General features: G+C 45.5%; 1 protein-coding gene across 26 annotated transcripts in view; it reads right to left on the bottom strand.

Moving 5' to 3' along the window:
• EPB41 (erythrocyte membrane protein band 4.1) overlaps positions 1 to 16,758 on the bottom strand; it is a 97,412-nt gene that overhangs the window by 4,434 nt on the left and 76,220 nt on the right. For 23 of the 26 annotated variants that reach the window (XM_074926384.1, XM_074926383.1, XM_074926357.1 and 20 more), the window contains 4 exons: positions 3,794 to 3,922; positions 2,021 to 2,122; positions 1,471 to 1,551; positions 555 to 662 (listed from right to left, as the gene is read on the bottom strand). In XM_074926384.1, the coding sequence (XP_074782485.1) occupies positions 564 to 662; positions 1,471 to 1,551; positions 2,021 to 2,122; positions 3,794 to 3,922 (411 nt within the window). In that variant the 3' untranslated portion in view covers positions 555 to 563. Of the gene's footprint in view, positions 1 to 554; positions 663 to 1,470; positions 1,552 to 2,020; positions 2,123 to 3,793; positions 3,923 to 6,726; positions 15,983 to 16,758 lie in introns of those variants that run through there. The other 3 variants (XM_074926369.1, XM_074926370.1, XM_074926379.1) reach the window with 1 other exon arrangement.

The following is a 16,758-nucleotide window of genomic DNA, read 5'->3' as shown; positions in this document are numbered from 1 at the left end:
AAACTTTGCTTGCATGAAGATCAAGCCCCCTGCCCGGGGTGGGGGAAAAGCAGCACACGTCACTCACAGAATCATTCAGGTTGGAAAAGACCCTCGGGATCAGTGAGTCCAACCCTCAGCCTGACTCTACAAAGTTCTCCCCTACCCCACATCCCCCCACAGCTCACCCAAACGACCCTTAAACACCCCCAGGGATGGGGACTCCCCCCTCCCTGGGCAGCCTGTTCCACTCTCGGACCACTCTTGCTGGGAAACATTTTCTCCTCCTGCCCAGCCTGACCCTCCCCTGTGGCAGTTTCCAGCCGTTCCCTCTTGTCCTGTCCCTGATCCCCTGGGAGCAGAGCCCAGCCCCAGCCTCTCCGCAATGTCCTGTCAGGAGCTGCAGAGAGGGATGAGGGCTCCCCTCAGCCTCCTCCTCCTCACACTGAACACTCCCAGCTCCTTCCCTGGCTCCTCACAGGATTGATTCTCCAGCCCTTCCCCAGCCTCGTTGCCCTCCTCTGCCCTCGCTCCAGCCCCTCGGTAACTCCCGTGTACACAGTCTCCCAACATACTCAGCCTCGCTACTCCTCTGCGATCTCTGTCTCCTGGTGCACCACCACTTTGGTCACCGACATGTCCGGGTGCTGCTCCTTTGCTGCTTTTATCGCCTGTGCTAGAACCTGAAAGAGAGACAAGAGACTATTTCTAACCCTGGGGAGAGAAAAAGGAAAGTGACTCCACTTTAGCTGCACAGTTTGGTGACTTTAGGTAGTATTAGATTATTTCTGAAAAGAAACGTTGTTTTTTAAGAAGACACTGTATCACTCCACTGCCCCACGGTAGAGGATGGATTTAATTTCCCAGCAAGTGTGATGAGCACATTTCAAACATCTTCTCAGACATTTTCTTTTGGAATTAATAAACTAGTTCTTGTTGTACGAAATATTTATTCTCCAGCCCCATGACACTTACAACTAAAATTAAACTCAAAGTATAATTCTCTGATGACAAAATTATCACTTCCAACACACGCTAGAGGCCAATGTGGCTGACTCATCGGAAAGGTTTCATATAAAGCCAATGAGATTTAATGCAGGTGCTGAGTGCTATGAAATGACTTCTGGCACTATACAGCAGCAATAGCACTTCAGAGTTACTAGAAAATTAATGCAGATCACCTAGATGTGAAGGAAAACTTTTATTTCGTATTTCTGTGTATTTTTTAAAATCACATTTGTCCAAACCAATTCCGGAATCAAAATTTTGCTGCCAACACCAGTTTCAGAGCAGAATTAATCTTTCCTACCCCAGCTATACAGTTGTGTACTGTCAGAGAGGAATTTATTACTGAAATCAGTTTTAAAGTTTTATTTCTACCCCAGCAGAATTTCCCTAGGTTGTTTTCTGGTTAAGTTGCCTTCGGAAAGGCAGCCTGTCTAGTTCGTGCCAGCTCTGAGAAGCTCTTCTGGACGACATCCAAGCTCCTACCTGGTCGTGATCTACATCTGCATCTCCTGTGATGACAATCCTCTTTTCAATCCGTGTCTCTGAAATGCCACCTTTTACAGTCTAGTACAAAAGGAAAAAACTACTGTTAGTCTAGAAGTGAAAAGGAATTTGAATGCACTGGGGCTGCCTGTCTAAAGATGGTATCCAAAAATAGCATTACCAGATACTGTCGTCATACCACGGTATCAGAATCACGGGGGAAAACTGCTGCTGCTCAAAGAAGAACTGTCAAATATTCATTTTCGGATAACTGAGCCAGAGAAGAGCTTTGACCCACAGTACAGTTCTTACCCGTTGTACCCCAGGACAGTCAGGGCCTGTGTCCACAGACCACACTGCAATTAATGTGTAATCTACAGTCTTAATTCAGTGCAGGTGAACCTGGGAACATCATGCTTTGTTTCCAGTATTAATCACATTTTTAAAAAAAATAATTGGGGTTTAAGCTTTTTTCCCTGTTACTCAGCTCTGCCGATCTCTATCACAGTGTTGTTCTAGCTGTTGTTTTATTGTGTTCCCGTGCTGTTACCTTTGTGATCTGGGTGGTGGTGGTGCTGCTGGTGGTTTCTGAAGTGATGGTCTGAGCAGTCAGCAGGATGCCAGGGTCTAAATCTCCACTGCCACCATCTGTCTGGGAGACAGAAGAAGAGGCCATCAGTCTCTGCGGGCAGTGTGGACAGCGGCAGGGTCTCCACATCAACAGAGCAGGACACAATCCGAGGGCAGAAACTCCTCTCCGTCCCAGACAGAGCACGCTGAGCTGCCCCCAGCTGCCCCAGGACTGTGCAGGTCTCTGAAGGCTCAGCACAAAGCCCCCAGACTTTAAGGCTGGAAAGGCAGGGATCCATAAAATCCCCCAGGCAGGATCTGTGACACCCCTCAGACCAGGCGGGCTGGGGTATACCCAACTGTGGGTACACTGCAATGCTGGTCATGCTGCGCCATGCCAAGCTGCATGCTTTGGACACGAAGGGAGACCAAAGCAGGACCTATCCTGAATCACACCTGCCTGGATCCACGGAGGTGCACAGAGAGCACAATCTCATTCAGAAGGTACTTTCTACCCTTCCTCCCTCCTGCAAACACCTTGCACATCACTCTGCAGAAGCAATGGATGTCCAGACACTTGCTGAACCAGAAACAACGTCTTTTATAGCTGGTTACTTGGTTCCCATCCTGCATGACTCAATCTTTCAAGATCTGCCTAAAAACCTAAAATAAATCATCCTTGCCAACTCGTGCTGGCCACGTGTCCCTGACAGTGAGGAACGCCGGGCAGCATCCCCGGAATCGGTGGGACGATATCTGGAGTTACCACAAGGTGGGACCATTTTCCACAGACTGGGAGAAATCTCAGGGCACGTCACAAGCCAGTGCGTGCAGGGCCGACTTCTCCCAGCCCCGGGGACGCACTTTTCCTTTTCATTTCCCAGTTAGAAATGGTAAGAGCAGTAACTGGAGCAGAACTGCTCTATTCATCTCCTCACTCGCTGAGGAACAGGGCGATGCTCACACCGCCCGGTGCCGACGTGCCTGAAAACCCCCTCTACTCCTGCAATCGGGGAGGCTGCTGAGCAGCCACGGGACCCCTTGGGAATCCAAAATTATCCAAGTGTTATCCACAGGATAGCCATACCCAAACCGACATCCCACAGCCACTGTGCTCCAACAGCGGAGCACGGGCTGCTTCTAACAACCACAGTTACAACTAACCCAAAGCTAACAAAGGCTCCAAATTCTCAAAGACATAAATAAAACCTATTTTAGATTGAGGATTAATTTTAACCTCAGCAGTGAAACCAGACCTGCGTATGCCAGTATCACCCCACTAACATTTCTAGTTTCCAATCACCAATACCCACTCTGGTTGCATTTTATACAATATTTTTGGTTTTCAGGGTTGAAACCTAAAGGACAATCCATAAAAGATTTTCAAAATAATTTATAAACCAAGTTCTGAAGAGGCATAAACAGCAAGGAGAGCCAGGGAAAGCAAGACAAGGTATCTCCTGCAGAAAAGAGGCCAACTTGGGTTAACTTTGTACAGCCTACATCGCAAAGCCACCTGTGGCTGAAGATAAATTCTATTTGCACGCTTGAAAAAATACTCTCTCTTCAGGGATAGTAAAACCACTGCTCCTCTAAAAATACCAGATGCACCTGGAAACATAATCTATAATACTGGCTAACTTCTGTGCTGCGACTCAGATGCGGTGCTGCTGTCTCATCCGGAGGATTCGGAAACAGAATCCTTACTTGAGTTTAATTAAGCCCCTGGAAAATTAATCAGAACACACCTTACCTGTGCAGCTTCATAGGTGATGGTCTTTGTCTCCGTGTGGACAATGGGGACTTCTTTCGTGGGAATTTCACTTTTGACAGCGCTGGACACGTCGGAGATGGTGACTGTCTGTGTCTTCACTAGCGGCGGCTATGAGACAGGGTTAAAAACACCTCTGTAAGGGCCCAGTTAGCATTGCCACGTCCTGACTGTGCTGCTGGCAAATGTTCTGACACTGATCTGATAAAAGCACTGTGGGAACCAAGGTCAGCCTGGAAATCTTTGTTCTTAAGCCTCTGGTACAACACGCTGCTCAGAGGGCAGAGATCAGAGATCATGCGTGAGGATTAAACAGGCAGAAAAATCCTCCAGACCTTCCCCAACACCGTGCCCTCAGGTTAGCCTAAGCAAGGCATGAAGGGTTTAACCGGTGTGTCACAATACCACAAAGAAACTGTCTTCACTGATTATTAACTTTCTAATTACTAGAAGCTCATTGCCAGCTGCCAGCAAAAGATGACCCTCGTCTACCGATGACAATGTCAAGATTAACACAAACCCTGGGCAAATAAATACTTGATCACAGCAGAGAAGCTTTATCCTGACTGCAGGTGAAGCGCTGCATTATTAAAAACCCTCATCAGATTCTAAGTCTTTAACTTTTATTAAATCAATGTCAGACAAAACAGAAACATGACATCTCAAAAGAGAAATGGGGGGGGGGGGGGGGCGGGGGAGGGAAAGAAATCAATTGTTCCACCACCTGATAATTATCCAGAAGACAGAGTTAGTTCAGCCCCACAGTGTTCTCCCACATGGCTCGATTTCTGCTCACCATCCCCAAACCTGACAGATGCCACCGTGATTGTTAGCAGGGGAAGTGGACATCTATTTAACCGTAAGCAATTAATATCAACACTGAAGCAGGCAAAAATATCTCCCACGGTGGGGAGCAGAGAGGGGACGTCAAAGCCCACGTTCACAATATAAAAGCACGTTTGATAGTGCTTCAGACTGCTCTGCTGTGCGAAGGCTCAGCCTCTGGTACAGCAAGAGACAGCAAAAACCTTGAGGAACTAAAATGATATGTTTTTGGAGCCTAAAAATTTCCCTTTTTGGGGATGCAACGGGATGCTTTGCTCAAAGCAAGGCAAAGGGCGCTGCGCTGCAGCAGCTGTATTTAACGCAAAGACAAGTCGAGAGGGGCTCGTGTTCGATGCAAGGAGAAACGGAGAGGGGCTTGTGTGCACCGGCTGCAGGAGATTACCCGGCTCATCAGCTCCAAGCTGGAGTCCGAGCCAAGCAAACACAACTCCCCTCTGGGTGCGTGGCATCTGCTTGCTGCAGTGTTTGGGTTCCCGCTCCAAAGCCGGCCGGGGGGGTGGGGGGAGCAGGCAGGGCTCACTACCTGGAAGCAGCGAATGACCGCCGGCAGCCCGGTATTAACCTCCGAGTCGGGACACTCGCCATTTAGCTTTCTAAAGGCAAATCTGTCTTCGCCATCCTCTGCCGCCTCCTCCTCTCCTGCCCAGGGCTGCCAGGGAGGTGCGGCAGGGCTGGCGGGGGGCTCCAGCTCAGAGAGCTCTGAGTCCTTCTCTGCATCCACACAAAGCCCCTTTGCACAGCTCAGGTCCTCCTCGCTCGGGGGGAGGCTGGGAGCTGCCGCCTCCTCCTCCTCCTCGCTGCTTAGGGAGGAAGCACCAAAGTCCCGGCTGGGAGAAGGCTCTGAGGCGGGTGGCACTGGGGTCTCACTAAAAGCTACCGACTGCTTTGAGCCCTCCCATGCAAAGTTAACACTGCTCCTCTCTGGCACTGCAGCCACATCCTCTCGGGAGAGAAAGTCACTCATTTTCTAAAAAGAAACGAATACACAAAAAAGGCCAGAGAGAGAGAAAGAAAGAGAGCGTTAGGGAGAACAGGAGGTCATGAAGCATAAAGGCAAAACATCGGTTTCTTACATCACATCTCCAGTAACGCATGCAACAGCAGTGGGGGTGGACACCTGAGAGCTTGAAAACCTTTGTGCTATGTGATGTATCCAGTGCATTGACTGACACGGCCTTCCCGGTACAGCAATAATCCACTCTCCTCAAGTTTAAGGTATTAATATTAAAACAACTCTCTGCAACTAAAGGAAGAGCCACCACTAAGCACTTTTTGCCCAGTTTGGAAACAGGAACCATTTCAGTGGAGCAAAGGGGGACTTGTGCACATCCAAAATTCCTATGTGCAACGAAACCCACCGACCACACCGAAACCATACCCCAACTCTGCTTTTAAGGTCCTTGAAATATTTTATGTTGTGTTTTAATTTGCACATGGAGGTGAAAAAAATAAGCCCAGAATTAGTGTGCACAATAATCCACAGAGCTTGTGCTTCGCTCTTTTCCTCGCCCCTGGGAACACTCACATCTCCAAGCACCCTCTTTGCTGTTGCCGTCTCCAGGATAACTAACACAGACTTGTCATGATGGCTCTGATAAAATTATTTTAAGATTATCCACATGTTAGTACCGAAATCAACTGCTTCAATTACCGAGAGGCTCCTGAATTGATGATGCAGTCTGGTCATCTGAAAGAATTTGTGTTATTTCATCTAGACAAACCAGCTCAATTAACTCGCACAACTTAGCACAAAACTTTTCAGCTGAGGAATAAAGAAACGTGGCTTTAAACCGGAAAGCCAGATGTTCGCGCCGATGCGTGCTGACACCGCTGCCACCGAGCATGTGCTTCAGTTTATTGCTCAACAAGCTACATTTGACCATTTATTTGGGACTACTGAAATATCTGTATCATCTCAAAAGCAGTTGGTGCACGGAAACCTTGGCAGTAGCTAAGCCTCCTGAAGGGACGATGTAATTGGCATTTGTGATGCTGCACGGGAGAGAAGACACGTAATGAAGCAACTCAGCCCTCCGAAAAGCAAGCAAGCATGTCTAGAGCACCTGAGGTATTTGGGAAGAGTGTGCCAAGCCAGAGGGTTTAACTAAGGCTGGTGCTATTCTGCTCTCCGTTCAGCCCGTTAGCAGGGTCTCAACTAGGTCTTCTCACATCTCTGGGAGCCCTCTAGCCAGGAGGGAAGCAACAGTGACAGAAGAGAAGAGAAGAGTTAGAACATGAACAAGACAGAAAGTTTTAGCAAAAATCAGCTGTTCGCCCAAATGCCCAAGTGATGAATATTTCATATGCCCAGAGAAGCAGCATTTCAGTCACCAGTGTGAATGATGGCTCCAGTCCTGCCCTGTGCTAGAAATTGTGTTTCTCTCATTATTGACATGGAAAGTTGCCTTCAAGGAAAGGCAGAACAAGCAGTTACGGGCACCTACAATTTTACAGATATCAAAGCTGTCACATCATCCAGCATCAGGGAACAAAGGAAAAAACCCAGAGGGATGCTACTTCATCAATGCCATGACTATTTCTTCTCAATAATTAACCTCATGGTTGATTTCTGGTAATTTTGTATAAATATAGCCACCTATCTGTTCATCCAAAAACAGTGATTAAATTTTTATATAAGCATGGCAAGTCCATTTTGTCAAATGTTATTCTAATTTTGCTGGTGGTATTAAGATGAACAGAAACTGTTGCCTCGCCTTCGATTAAGAAGATTCTCTGGGCAACCAAAAAGATGTAACCTGTGCTTAAAATGTGAGGTCTGAAGCCTGTGGGTTATCCAGTACAATGCATTTTCTGTACACCAGAGGCTTTCACCCTGACTGACCTCATCTAATGGCACAGTTCAATAGTTTGTTAAGAATAGGAGGTGCTTTATGTAGGAACAAATAGATGCTTATTTTAGTATCTTTTCAAGAAATGACTCTTCCACCATTCCTCTCGGGTACCTTTTAGTTCCCTGCTTCTTTATGTTGCTGATAAATTACCTGTAAGATTTCTATCCATTAGGATTTCCAGCCTCTTGGCTTTCTCTTAAGTTCTTGGGATATTGCTTAGGGAAGGGACAGCGATCAGCACTGTGATGATCAGGTCACTCCGCACATATAGGAAAATGATACTTCTGATCAGAAACCACTTCCATATGTGCTCCTCCAAGGGTATACCCAGCTCCCACCCTCAATTTGCCTAATGCAAGATACTATACGGCAATATTTCACAAAACAAAATAGGAACAGAGGTTATCAGCTTTGATGTCTTAATCTTGCTTTAAAACCTGGATTTATATACTGCCAATATACCAATCTCTTCTTAATTATATATGCTAAATCTTGCAAATTAATCACGGGATCTCAAGAAGATGCAGTATAGCTTCTGGAGTTTAATGGAAAACGCCTTAGGAGCAAGAATTTCCTTAAATACCAGCCGGGACACTATTCTGACCCAGAGGAAGAATGCAACCCACAGATAAAACAAAGCAGATGAACAGCTACACAAAGGCAGATCTATTTAAGAGAGAAACATTTGTATCCAGGCAGAACAACTTCCCAGCTCCCTTTTGTATACAGAAAAATAATTTGCATTTTGGACGTATCTTGTATGGTAAAAACATAAAGGAAGAGGAAAGCTTAGATGAAGCCTATGGGGTACATACACTGGTGGTGAGTAGCACCAAGCGTGGCAATAAACATGCAAGCTGTAAAGGCAGAATGAAATCCTGATAAGATCAACTGTCAAAAGTACTTTTTTTCTTGCCTTCCACTGGTAAGAAGATAGACTAATTGAAAGGTATTTGTTTCTATATACAATTGTCTATTTACAAAAAAAACCCAAACCAACAACTGTTCGCTCCTATATTTAAAAATGCAGTTTGCACATAGGATAGAAAAGATTATAAAAAAACCCAACCAAACAAAACACAACAAAAAACCCCTAGGAATTTGAACATCGTTACCAATTCTGATCTTACCAAGATTTATTTTAATTTCTAAATGCAAAAGCATTCCTATTTTGAGGGCTCAGATTTGCAGAGTTCCAAGCTCTCTCCTTGAGACCCACGAAACCTGGGAATGCCTGGGCTGCAAACTCCTCATTTCCAGAGACACAAAACCAAACCAGGGATGCCTAAACCAAACACGAAGCAAACTATTCACACAAGCCATACGCAGCGTAAAGAAAATACAGGACAGGATGCAGCGCCCCAGAAGAAACAAATCGAACCAGACATGAATGCAACTAAAACATGAACCCTGTTAAATACAAATCTCTGTGCACCTGATGCTGACAAATGCTGAGGATAAAGCTTAATTTAAGCATTACAGTGTAAAAAAAGTGACACACAATAGTTCAGACTGGGGATAAATTAATAACAGGCTTAACTGCATGGCTGGTATCAGTGACCAAAAGGATTTATTCTTAAAAAGTGGTTTTGTACAAATTTGTTTGACTGTACTTTTGCAAGAACCTACTATTTTGCATCAGGATATATTCATCTGATCCAGCTGCCCTGCGCTGCCAGAGTAGATGCTCATTTTCTGCAGCCCATGCAGACATGCTGCTGCCTCTCTCCCCAGAAATATTTAAGCACCCTCGTCCCAAACCAGACTCCTATTCTGTAGGGAATTCAAGGAGTGTTAAAATGAAGTCAACCTGCCAATTACATAAGACATTTGATAAAAATTGATAAAGACACGTTGGTGCATGCCAACTCCTTACAACAACCACGATAAATGCTATAAATTCCAGGCACTTAGCACTTCCCAGTCTCCTTCTTATTCACTACAGCGCTGGCACGTGTTATTAGGTTATCCCCAAACAAGTATCTGCATGAGCTGACAGGCTCGGTGTGACCGTCTACAGAGGCACAAGGAGATGATGTTGCTTTTGCAGTGAACCACACTCACCCGTGAGAACTCCCAGATCAAATGATGCTCAATCTCACAGCTGTCAAAGCACTTGGGTAAAACGTATTACAAAGCAGAAAACAAAAGATCCTTATTTTACAATACCTGTCGTACCTTATAGAACTTCTTTGCCTTAAAGACAGAAGTTAAAAAGTTTAGAAGCTGTTCAAACAACGTGGCATTTGAAAACGGTGGCCATTACCTACAGATTTCCATTTTTGGATGGATTTAATTGCCACTGATCTGATCACAACATCCTGACCAGCCTACTCAGACAAAAGAAGGATGAAAGAGAATTTAACCAAAGTTAAAAACAGTGAGGCTAGAAAATACACATCATGCTCAAAACTTAAAAAGATTAAATTGTTCTCATGAACAAGAATCCCAGGATATTACATGATACACAGCAGCCACCTCCAGTCCACTGCACCAACTACTTGGCAACATGAAACAACCTCAGGATCAATACTTAAATCATTAAAATAAGGTTGCTGAGCAATGACTCCTCTCTCCATCCACCCTGATCCCCTTTCCCATCCCTTTTGTGCAGCAGGTACCCTTGGATGAGGGGCTTCCTATTCCAAATTCCCTCTGCAGAGAAAAAGCTGCTAGTGGCATCGGGTTTAGAGTAGCAGCAGCAAGTGAAAAGAGTGGCGATACTGTCAGGGTTTATAACTGACATCAAGTCTGTGCTGCTGCATTTCATAAATAGAGTTACAGCTCTGCTCTGATGCCAGGCTCATCCAGGAGAGCAGCAGCACAAGCCTCTTGCTGCTCCACTGCAGCCAGATTTGCTTTCCCGTGATTGCTCGTGACAGCACAGAATGAGCCAAACAGTTTACCCAGAAGTAAATAATCTCATAGAAGAAAAGGTGGGAGTTAAAATTAAGACTGACTCTTGATACAGCCCTAGACACAACCTCAGGCAGCTTCAACCAGCTAAAACCCAACCAGAGGCTTGCACTGTATTACCAAGCAGAAAGGCTGTGGGTAATTAGGAACATGGTTTCTTCCCTTACAAAAATAGGAAGGAGCATTTTTGTCCTCAAATTAATGCAACATGCAGAGCAGAGGCTCTTGCAGTTGCATTGCACAGGACCTGCAACTCTTCAGCTCTGGGGACAACTTTCTGCAAGCTGTTTTTCCTGTCATTCAGTCTCAGGAGTGAAGAGGGAGAAGGTTTTAGTGTTACATTAAGTATTCGGTAGAGAGCTGAACCTTTTGACCCCTCTGCAAACAGAGCCTTTCTTAAACCAAGCTGGATTTAATTGTCAATCGATTATTCTGGCCAGTTTGAGAGCATGCGTTGCTTCCAGCTGCAGCCTTGCGTGTCCCCTCTCCCCAGGAGCACAAAACCCACAGCAGAGAGTGTCCAGCAGACCCAACACCAGGTAATGACTTGGTTTGGGAGAGCGATACTTGAGGGTTAGTCTGAAGAAGTTAACACAAGTCATATGTACCTTTTTTTGTTAATAAGCAGCAGAAAGAAGAATCTGATTTGCAATAACATTTATTAGTGATAAATGTACATATTTACAAAGAAAAATCTGAGAAAAAATACAAAACCAAAAAAAGTGTTCCAAAAGAGAGTATTTTAGGTAAAAAAGAAAGTGGTTTTAGTTGCCACAAACTGATCCAGCCTGACCAGGTACCACCACCAGAAGATCCCAAAGCAGTACAAAACAAAGGCTAGTCCTTCCCTCCAGCTTCACAATCCAGAACCGATGCAAACAGGGACACAAGAGAGAGCACCACTGTGGGGTTCTCCAGTGTCACCCACTGGTAAGTGCAGACCAAAGAGTTTCTAAATGAATCAGTAACTCTTCCTTGGGCTAAATTTTTCCAGAAAGCATCCTACCTCAGTCTCTAAGTCAGAACAGGCACCATCAACTCATGACCATGAAAAAAACCAAAACCCAATAAACCAGTGGAATAAATCTCAGAGTGACAAATTACTGACTCATGTGAAGTGAAAAGACACTTTACCCATAACCTTCCCGAGGAGCCCCGTGGTACAGACACAGCAAGGCCAGCCCAACCTTGCTCCTGCAAACACCAACTGCTCCTTCGGTGCTGTGCCAAGGAAATCCACCTCTCCTCACTATTTCAGGATAGGAAATAGATATTGAATACCTACTTTTTAAGGTCATCACTAGTTACTGCACAAACTGCAATGGAGGAGAGCTGATCCTAGCTTAACTCCGTATTTTAAACCTGACCTGCCCACAGAGAGTCCTCAGTTTATCTTCTATTGACCCACAGCACGAAGCAGCACACAGCAGGAGATGCAGAAAATGCCCTCATTTATCTGTTTCCTTCTAATAATGGAGAAGCAAAAAAGGGATGTTGTTTTACAGTAACGCACACCTTGAATCACCAACAACCATCACATCCAGAGCCTGATACCTAATGCAGCCTCAGAGCTGAAGCCGAGTTTGAAGTAATCAGCTCTGGCACACTTGCTCCTTCAATACACTAATGTCCACCTTTTCCTAAAGTATGAAAGCACAAGAAACTATTCTGAGTTTTATCTGGCATTGAGAAGAGATGATATCAGGGTAAGAAGATTTGGAAAGTAGGTACAGAGCCAACCACAAATTTCATGATGGAAAATGCTGAAGCCTGGACAGCTGCTAACTGGATCCCACACGTGAGCACCAAAGAGCCTCTCTGCAGCTGAGTGGTCACACCACAAAGCACTGGGAAAGCCTAACTAACATCAAAACTGCTGGCAGTCTTATCATAACTACATCACTGGCATGCCAGAGTCACTGAAGTGTCATTTTCCGCAGCAGGTCACATTGAAAAATCAGGATTTTCCAGGCCAACCTGGGTGAGGTTCTGTGCTGCAGACATTTCCAGCTTCCCTCTGGGAGGGGTCACTCAGTTCTCCATCACTCACAGCCTGGCCCTGCACCAGCCGCGTACCAACAGGGTGTGTTAACCCCACCACTGCTCGGGGTCGTGGCGGTGCTGGGGCAGGCGGCCGGGAGGGCTGCCAGAGCTTTCCAGAGAGTTTGTTCCTGAGGAAAAAAGGGAGCAAAGTACACATGTTGGTTCCTTTACAAAAACCCTGAGACCTCTGCCCTTATCCAAAGCTCCAGTGAATCAGCTCTCCCTGTGCACGGGTCTGACAGCAGGCAGCCTGAAATCCTTTCCTTCAGCACCGCATCCCGTGCGGACATCGAGGGAAAAGAGTGAAACCAGGAACCAACCAGCACAGCACCAACGTGTATGAGAGACATAATGTGAAGGAACGGGATACATAACTTGTAGGAACGAGACCTTATGTGGATTGCCACGGAGCATGTCTGTAACTCCCTTTGCCTTACGAGCAAACAGGAAAAAAAGCAGAAGAACAACTGGCAAAGGAGCTGTAGCACAGCGGGCACATCACTGCGGCGTCGGAGGGATGAGGATTCTGTTCCTGATAAGCTACAGGCTTTCTCTGTCCGGAGAGATCCTATGGGTGAGTACAGATAACTGGCCTCTAAATTGCCATGGAAATATAAAGCATTTGTTCAGTTTCTTTATACTTTGCAGTGATAATTGTGATATAAATCCCAAAAATGTTCCTGAGCATTCTCAGAATGTAAAGTTTCAAAGTTTTTTTGCTGATGATAACCAGCCTTATCTCAAGATTCTTAAAAAGAAAAAGCAAGAGAGAGACTGTTCTAATTAAGAAGTTGAAGAATTGAGTTTAAGTGACAGAGTGCATCTCTCATCACTCTAAGACACCCTGAGCACTACGTTCAAACATTGCTCTGGGCAAAGATTTTTAGACTTCAGGTCCTTTGGAAATGGTAGATAAGAGCTACAGAACCCACAGCTTTGCAAAAGCCATTGGTATGGCTTCAAAGTACTTGTCATCAGCTCAGAAAGACAGCATGCAGTCACCTCAACAGTGCCCAAAGCAGCATCACGGCGGGTAACCCCAGCGATGGCTTTTGGAAGGAAGCAAGTGTGTGTTTAAGCTGCTCTTCTCCAGGAAACATGGACAGAAAATGGACAGAAAGAGATCTGAACAACTCCTGTCCCTTCCCTTTCCACACCAAGTTGGGGAGAACAAACAGTCCCTGTTTTTCATCATGTCTGTTCCAATTCTGGGAAGGAGACTCAGGCGGGGAATCCCAGCTAGAAGCATTCCCCAGGCTTCTTCCACCCTGCACCTTCTGCACAGCACGCAGCACCTCACCATCCTTCCCCACCTCTCCCACTCTCCAGGGCCCACCTTTCTCAAGACAGTCTTCCTAAACTTCACGCCAAAGCTCGCCAGAGTTCAAGTGCTTTCTAGGGCGTGCTCCTAGGATGCAGACAGGCAGCCCACCGAGCAGCACTGCCCGCAGGCAGCCCACCGAGCAGCACTGCCCGCAGGCAGCAGGCAGGTCGTGCTGCCCACAGCTCTCCTTCGCACCATGGTACATCCCTACAACCACCCAGCGACTTCTGCACTTCAGCTGCTGAAAGAGGAAGACTGTGTATTAAAGGCAGTGTATTAAAAAGGGAAGAATACTTTCCAATGGAAAACCAGCATCCTCACAAAACAAAGTCCTAAAGGCACAAACTGGTGAACTCAATCAGAGCAGGTTACGAGAGTTAATTGGAAAGATTCCCAAGAGATTAAAACGAAGAGTTTCACTAGCGACCTAAGTTTCTGAGACAGCATTTAGAAAGCCTCAACCTGTACACTGGGAGCAAGAGAGAGGAGGCTCAAGTGGTCCGTGATACGCCACGATCTTTCAGATCAGACAGCACATGCCATATTTGCCTTACGTCTTTTTCCTGCAAGCTTATCTGCTAGCTTCCTAAATAACACTGTTGACACAGATACAGATCTATAAAGGGATATAAACACATATATTTATATATATTCACACATTTTAGTCCCTGTAATAAAGGTCTACTCCTTTCTCTTCTGTGCTGCTGGAGCAGCTGCCAACACTGATGGTACTGGTGGCTGTTCTCAGAAGTAATTGTGTCTACACCAATCCTCCAGAGAAAGCAACAGAAAGCAGATTACTACCGAAAGGAGAAGCAGTTGGCTCAGTTCAGTCCCGTAAGTAGTATATACAGAAAAGAAACCCCTTAGACACAAAGTCCCATCTTCCCTCCAGCTCGCAAACCAGTTCTGCTCAGCCCAGCTGGGCAACTCATCTTGGAGCCTACACAGCTCAACCAGGGTAACTCGGATAAATGTGAGCATCATCCAGACATTTACATTTGTAGGCAATAAACAAGGGCAGCATGCAAGGGTTTTGTTAGAGAAGTCAAAACAATCGATGGCTTTAACATTAGAAGTGTGTCCTGATGTGGTAAAGTCAACATGCTAACAGAGGAGACGTACCTAACAGCAGGTTACTCCATTCCTGTGACCTAAGCAAACATGCGTCAGTTAGTTCAACACAAATTAAATAAAACACATCTGAAGTGCACCAAGACCACCAGATTCAGAAAAATGATTCATCTATGTTTACAATAAACACTTCCTTGCAAAGGGTTTTGTCCTGTAACACAATGTATTTTCTTGGGAACAAGAACAGGGGTGCGAGAAGGAAGCTGCGATGCTTTGCAAAAGGCTTCGCCCACTGGGAAAATGAAAAGTTGCCTGTCCCTGTCTCTAAGTTAACACTAACAGCAGCATTGATAATCAACACTTTTTATTTAAATGCCAATCTTAGTTTCCTAGAAAAGGAGTGGTTATGGATTAGATTCAGCAGATTACTGTAAAGCCTCTTTTGGATCAGGATCAAATGTTCTTCAGCTTGTGAACATCTTACATTTAAAACAAGCTTAAAAGCAAGTCTTCAGCAATTCCTATGTGGCATCTACAGGAGCTGAAGAAGCAAACGTCTCCTCCCATACAGTTACACTCCCTGTCTGCCCTCTCACAGCAATCAGGAGCACCGTTCAGAGAATTTGCTTTTGCACACTAGGAAACTTCAGAATGGACCTGGCAATCCATGACCACTCCTGCCAGGTCCCGGATCACAGCTACACGACGACACACAGCAGGATTAACACGACGGTTGCAGGCTGTCCCTCCCTGGGACAGTGAACTACAGAGATCAAAGACCAGGACAAGGAAGATGCAGCAGAGGCTACGGCCAAGAAATTCAGGAGCTTTGGTCTTGAGGTTTCAACATGACCCTGTTGCCACTCAGAGAAAGAGCAGCCACCAAACAGTCAGTGCTACGACCAGGAGAAAGGACATCATAAAGGGAATACGTGGAGAAGGAAAAATGCTAGAGTACAGCTGACACTTTTTGAGTGATTTCTGCTCTTCAGGAATTGGAATAGAAACCTTTGGAAGAGTTTCTCCACTTGCTTGCCGGGGAAAGGCTGTCTCAGTAGGTATCGCCTGCTTTTTTAGTTTCTCTTCATCCTGTACTAACAGAGGACGTTCCTGTGTCTGCTTTCGTGGTAGAAGATCAAGAAAGACAGAGAGAGATGAACAAAAATGACAGATGGAAAGTGCCCAAAATGATACTTGGAGGTGTGCAAAGCATTAGGACAGCCTTCTTCCCAACGTAAAAAATAAACCGCCCTGGAGAGCAGAGCCGCTGGTGGCTTGGGTTGTACCAGCCTTAGAGCTACAAAATCTAGTTCCCTCTGCAGAGCTCATGAACATCTGGATCAGGACCACGTGCGTTTTGTCACAAACCTCTGGATCATGATCACACGTGCTTTGCACCTGCCCTCCCAGAAAAGCGTATGCTCAAAACCTACTGAAGTGTTTTGGAATTGGAATGGTTGAGAAAAAAGTTTGAGGCATTAGAAATAGAAATGATGTAGTACAAAACGTGGTCTCTGGCAGCTTCCTATTCTACAGTGCCCTTAAAAAATAGAGTTTGTTAAATATCGTTGAACACCCAGACTGCAGTGCAGATATAAAATGCTTTTTCAAAGTTCTGACAACAGTATCAAAATTTCGATTGTTTTGAAAATTCTACCGGAACAAGTGAAAAATTGTTAATCTTAGAAATCCTGTGTGTGGAACAGGCAGGATGGCAGTAGGAGCATTGCAAACTCCCTAGATTTTCCTCCGCATTTTAGCACTTTTTGGAGTCTAAAGAATGTAAAAAACCAGAATGAGTAAATCACCACACAGGATCATGCAAGGGCTCTAGCACTTCTGTTGAAGAAAGAAAAAGATCATGGAAAACATTGCTGTTTAGTAACTCTCCA

This window comes from Athene noctua, chromosome 24 (genome assembly GCF_965140245.1).
Source record: "Athene noctua chromosome 24, bAthNoc1.hap1.1, whole genome shotgun sequence".
Lineage (NCBI taxonomy): Eukaryota > Metazoa > Chordata > Aves > Strigiformes > Strigidae > Athene > Athene noctua.
Note: the sequence above shows the minus strand (reverse complement) of the source record. Positions and strands in the feature narration are given on the sequence as shown.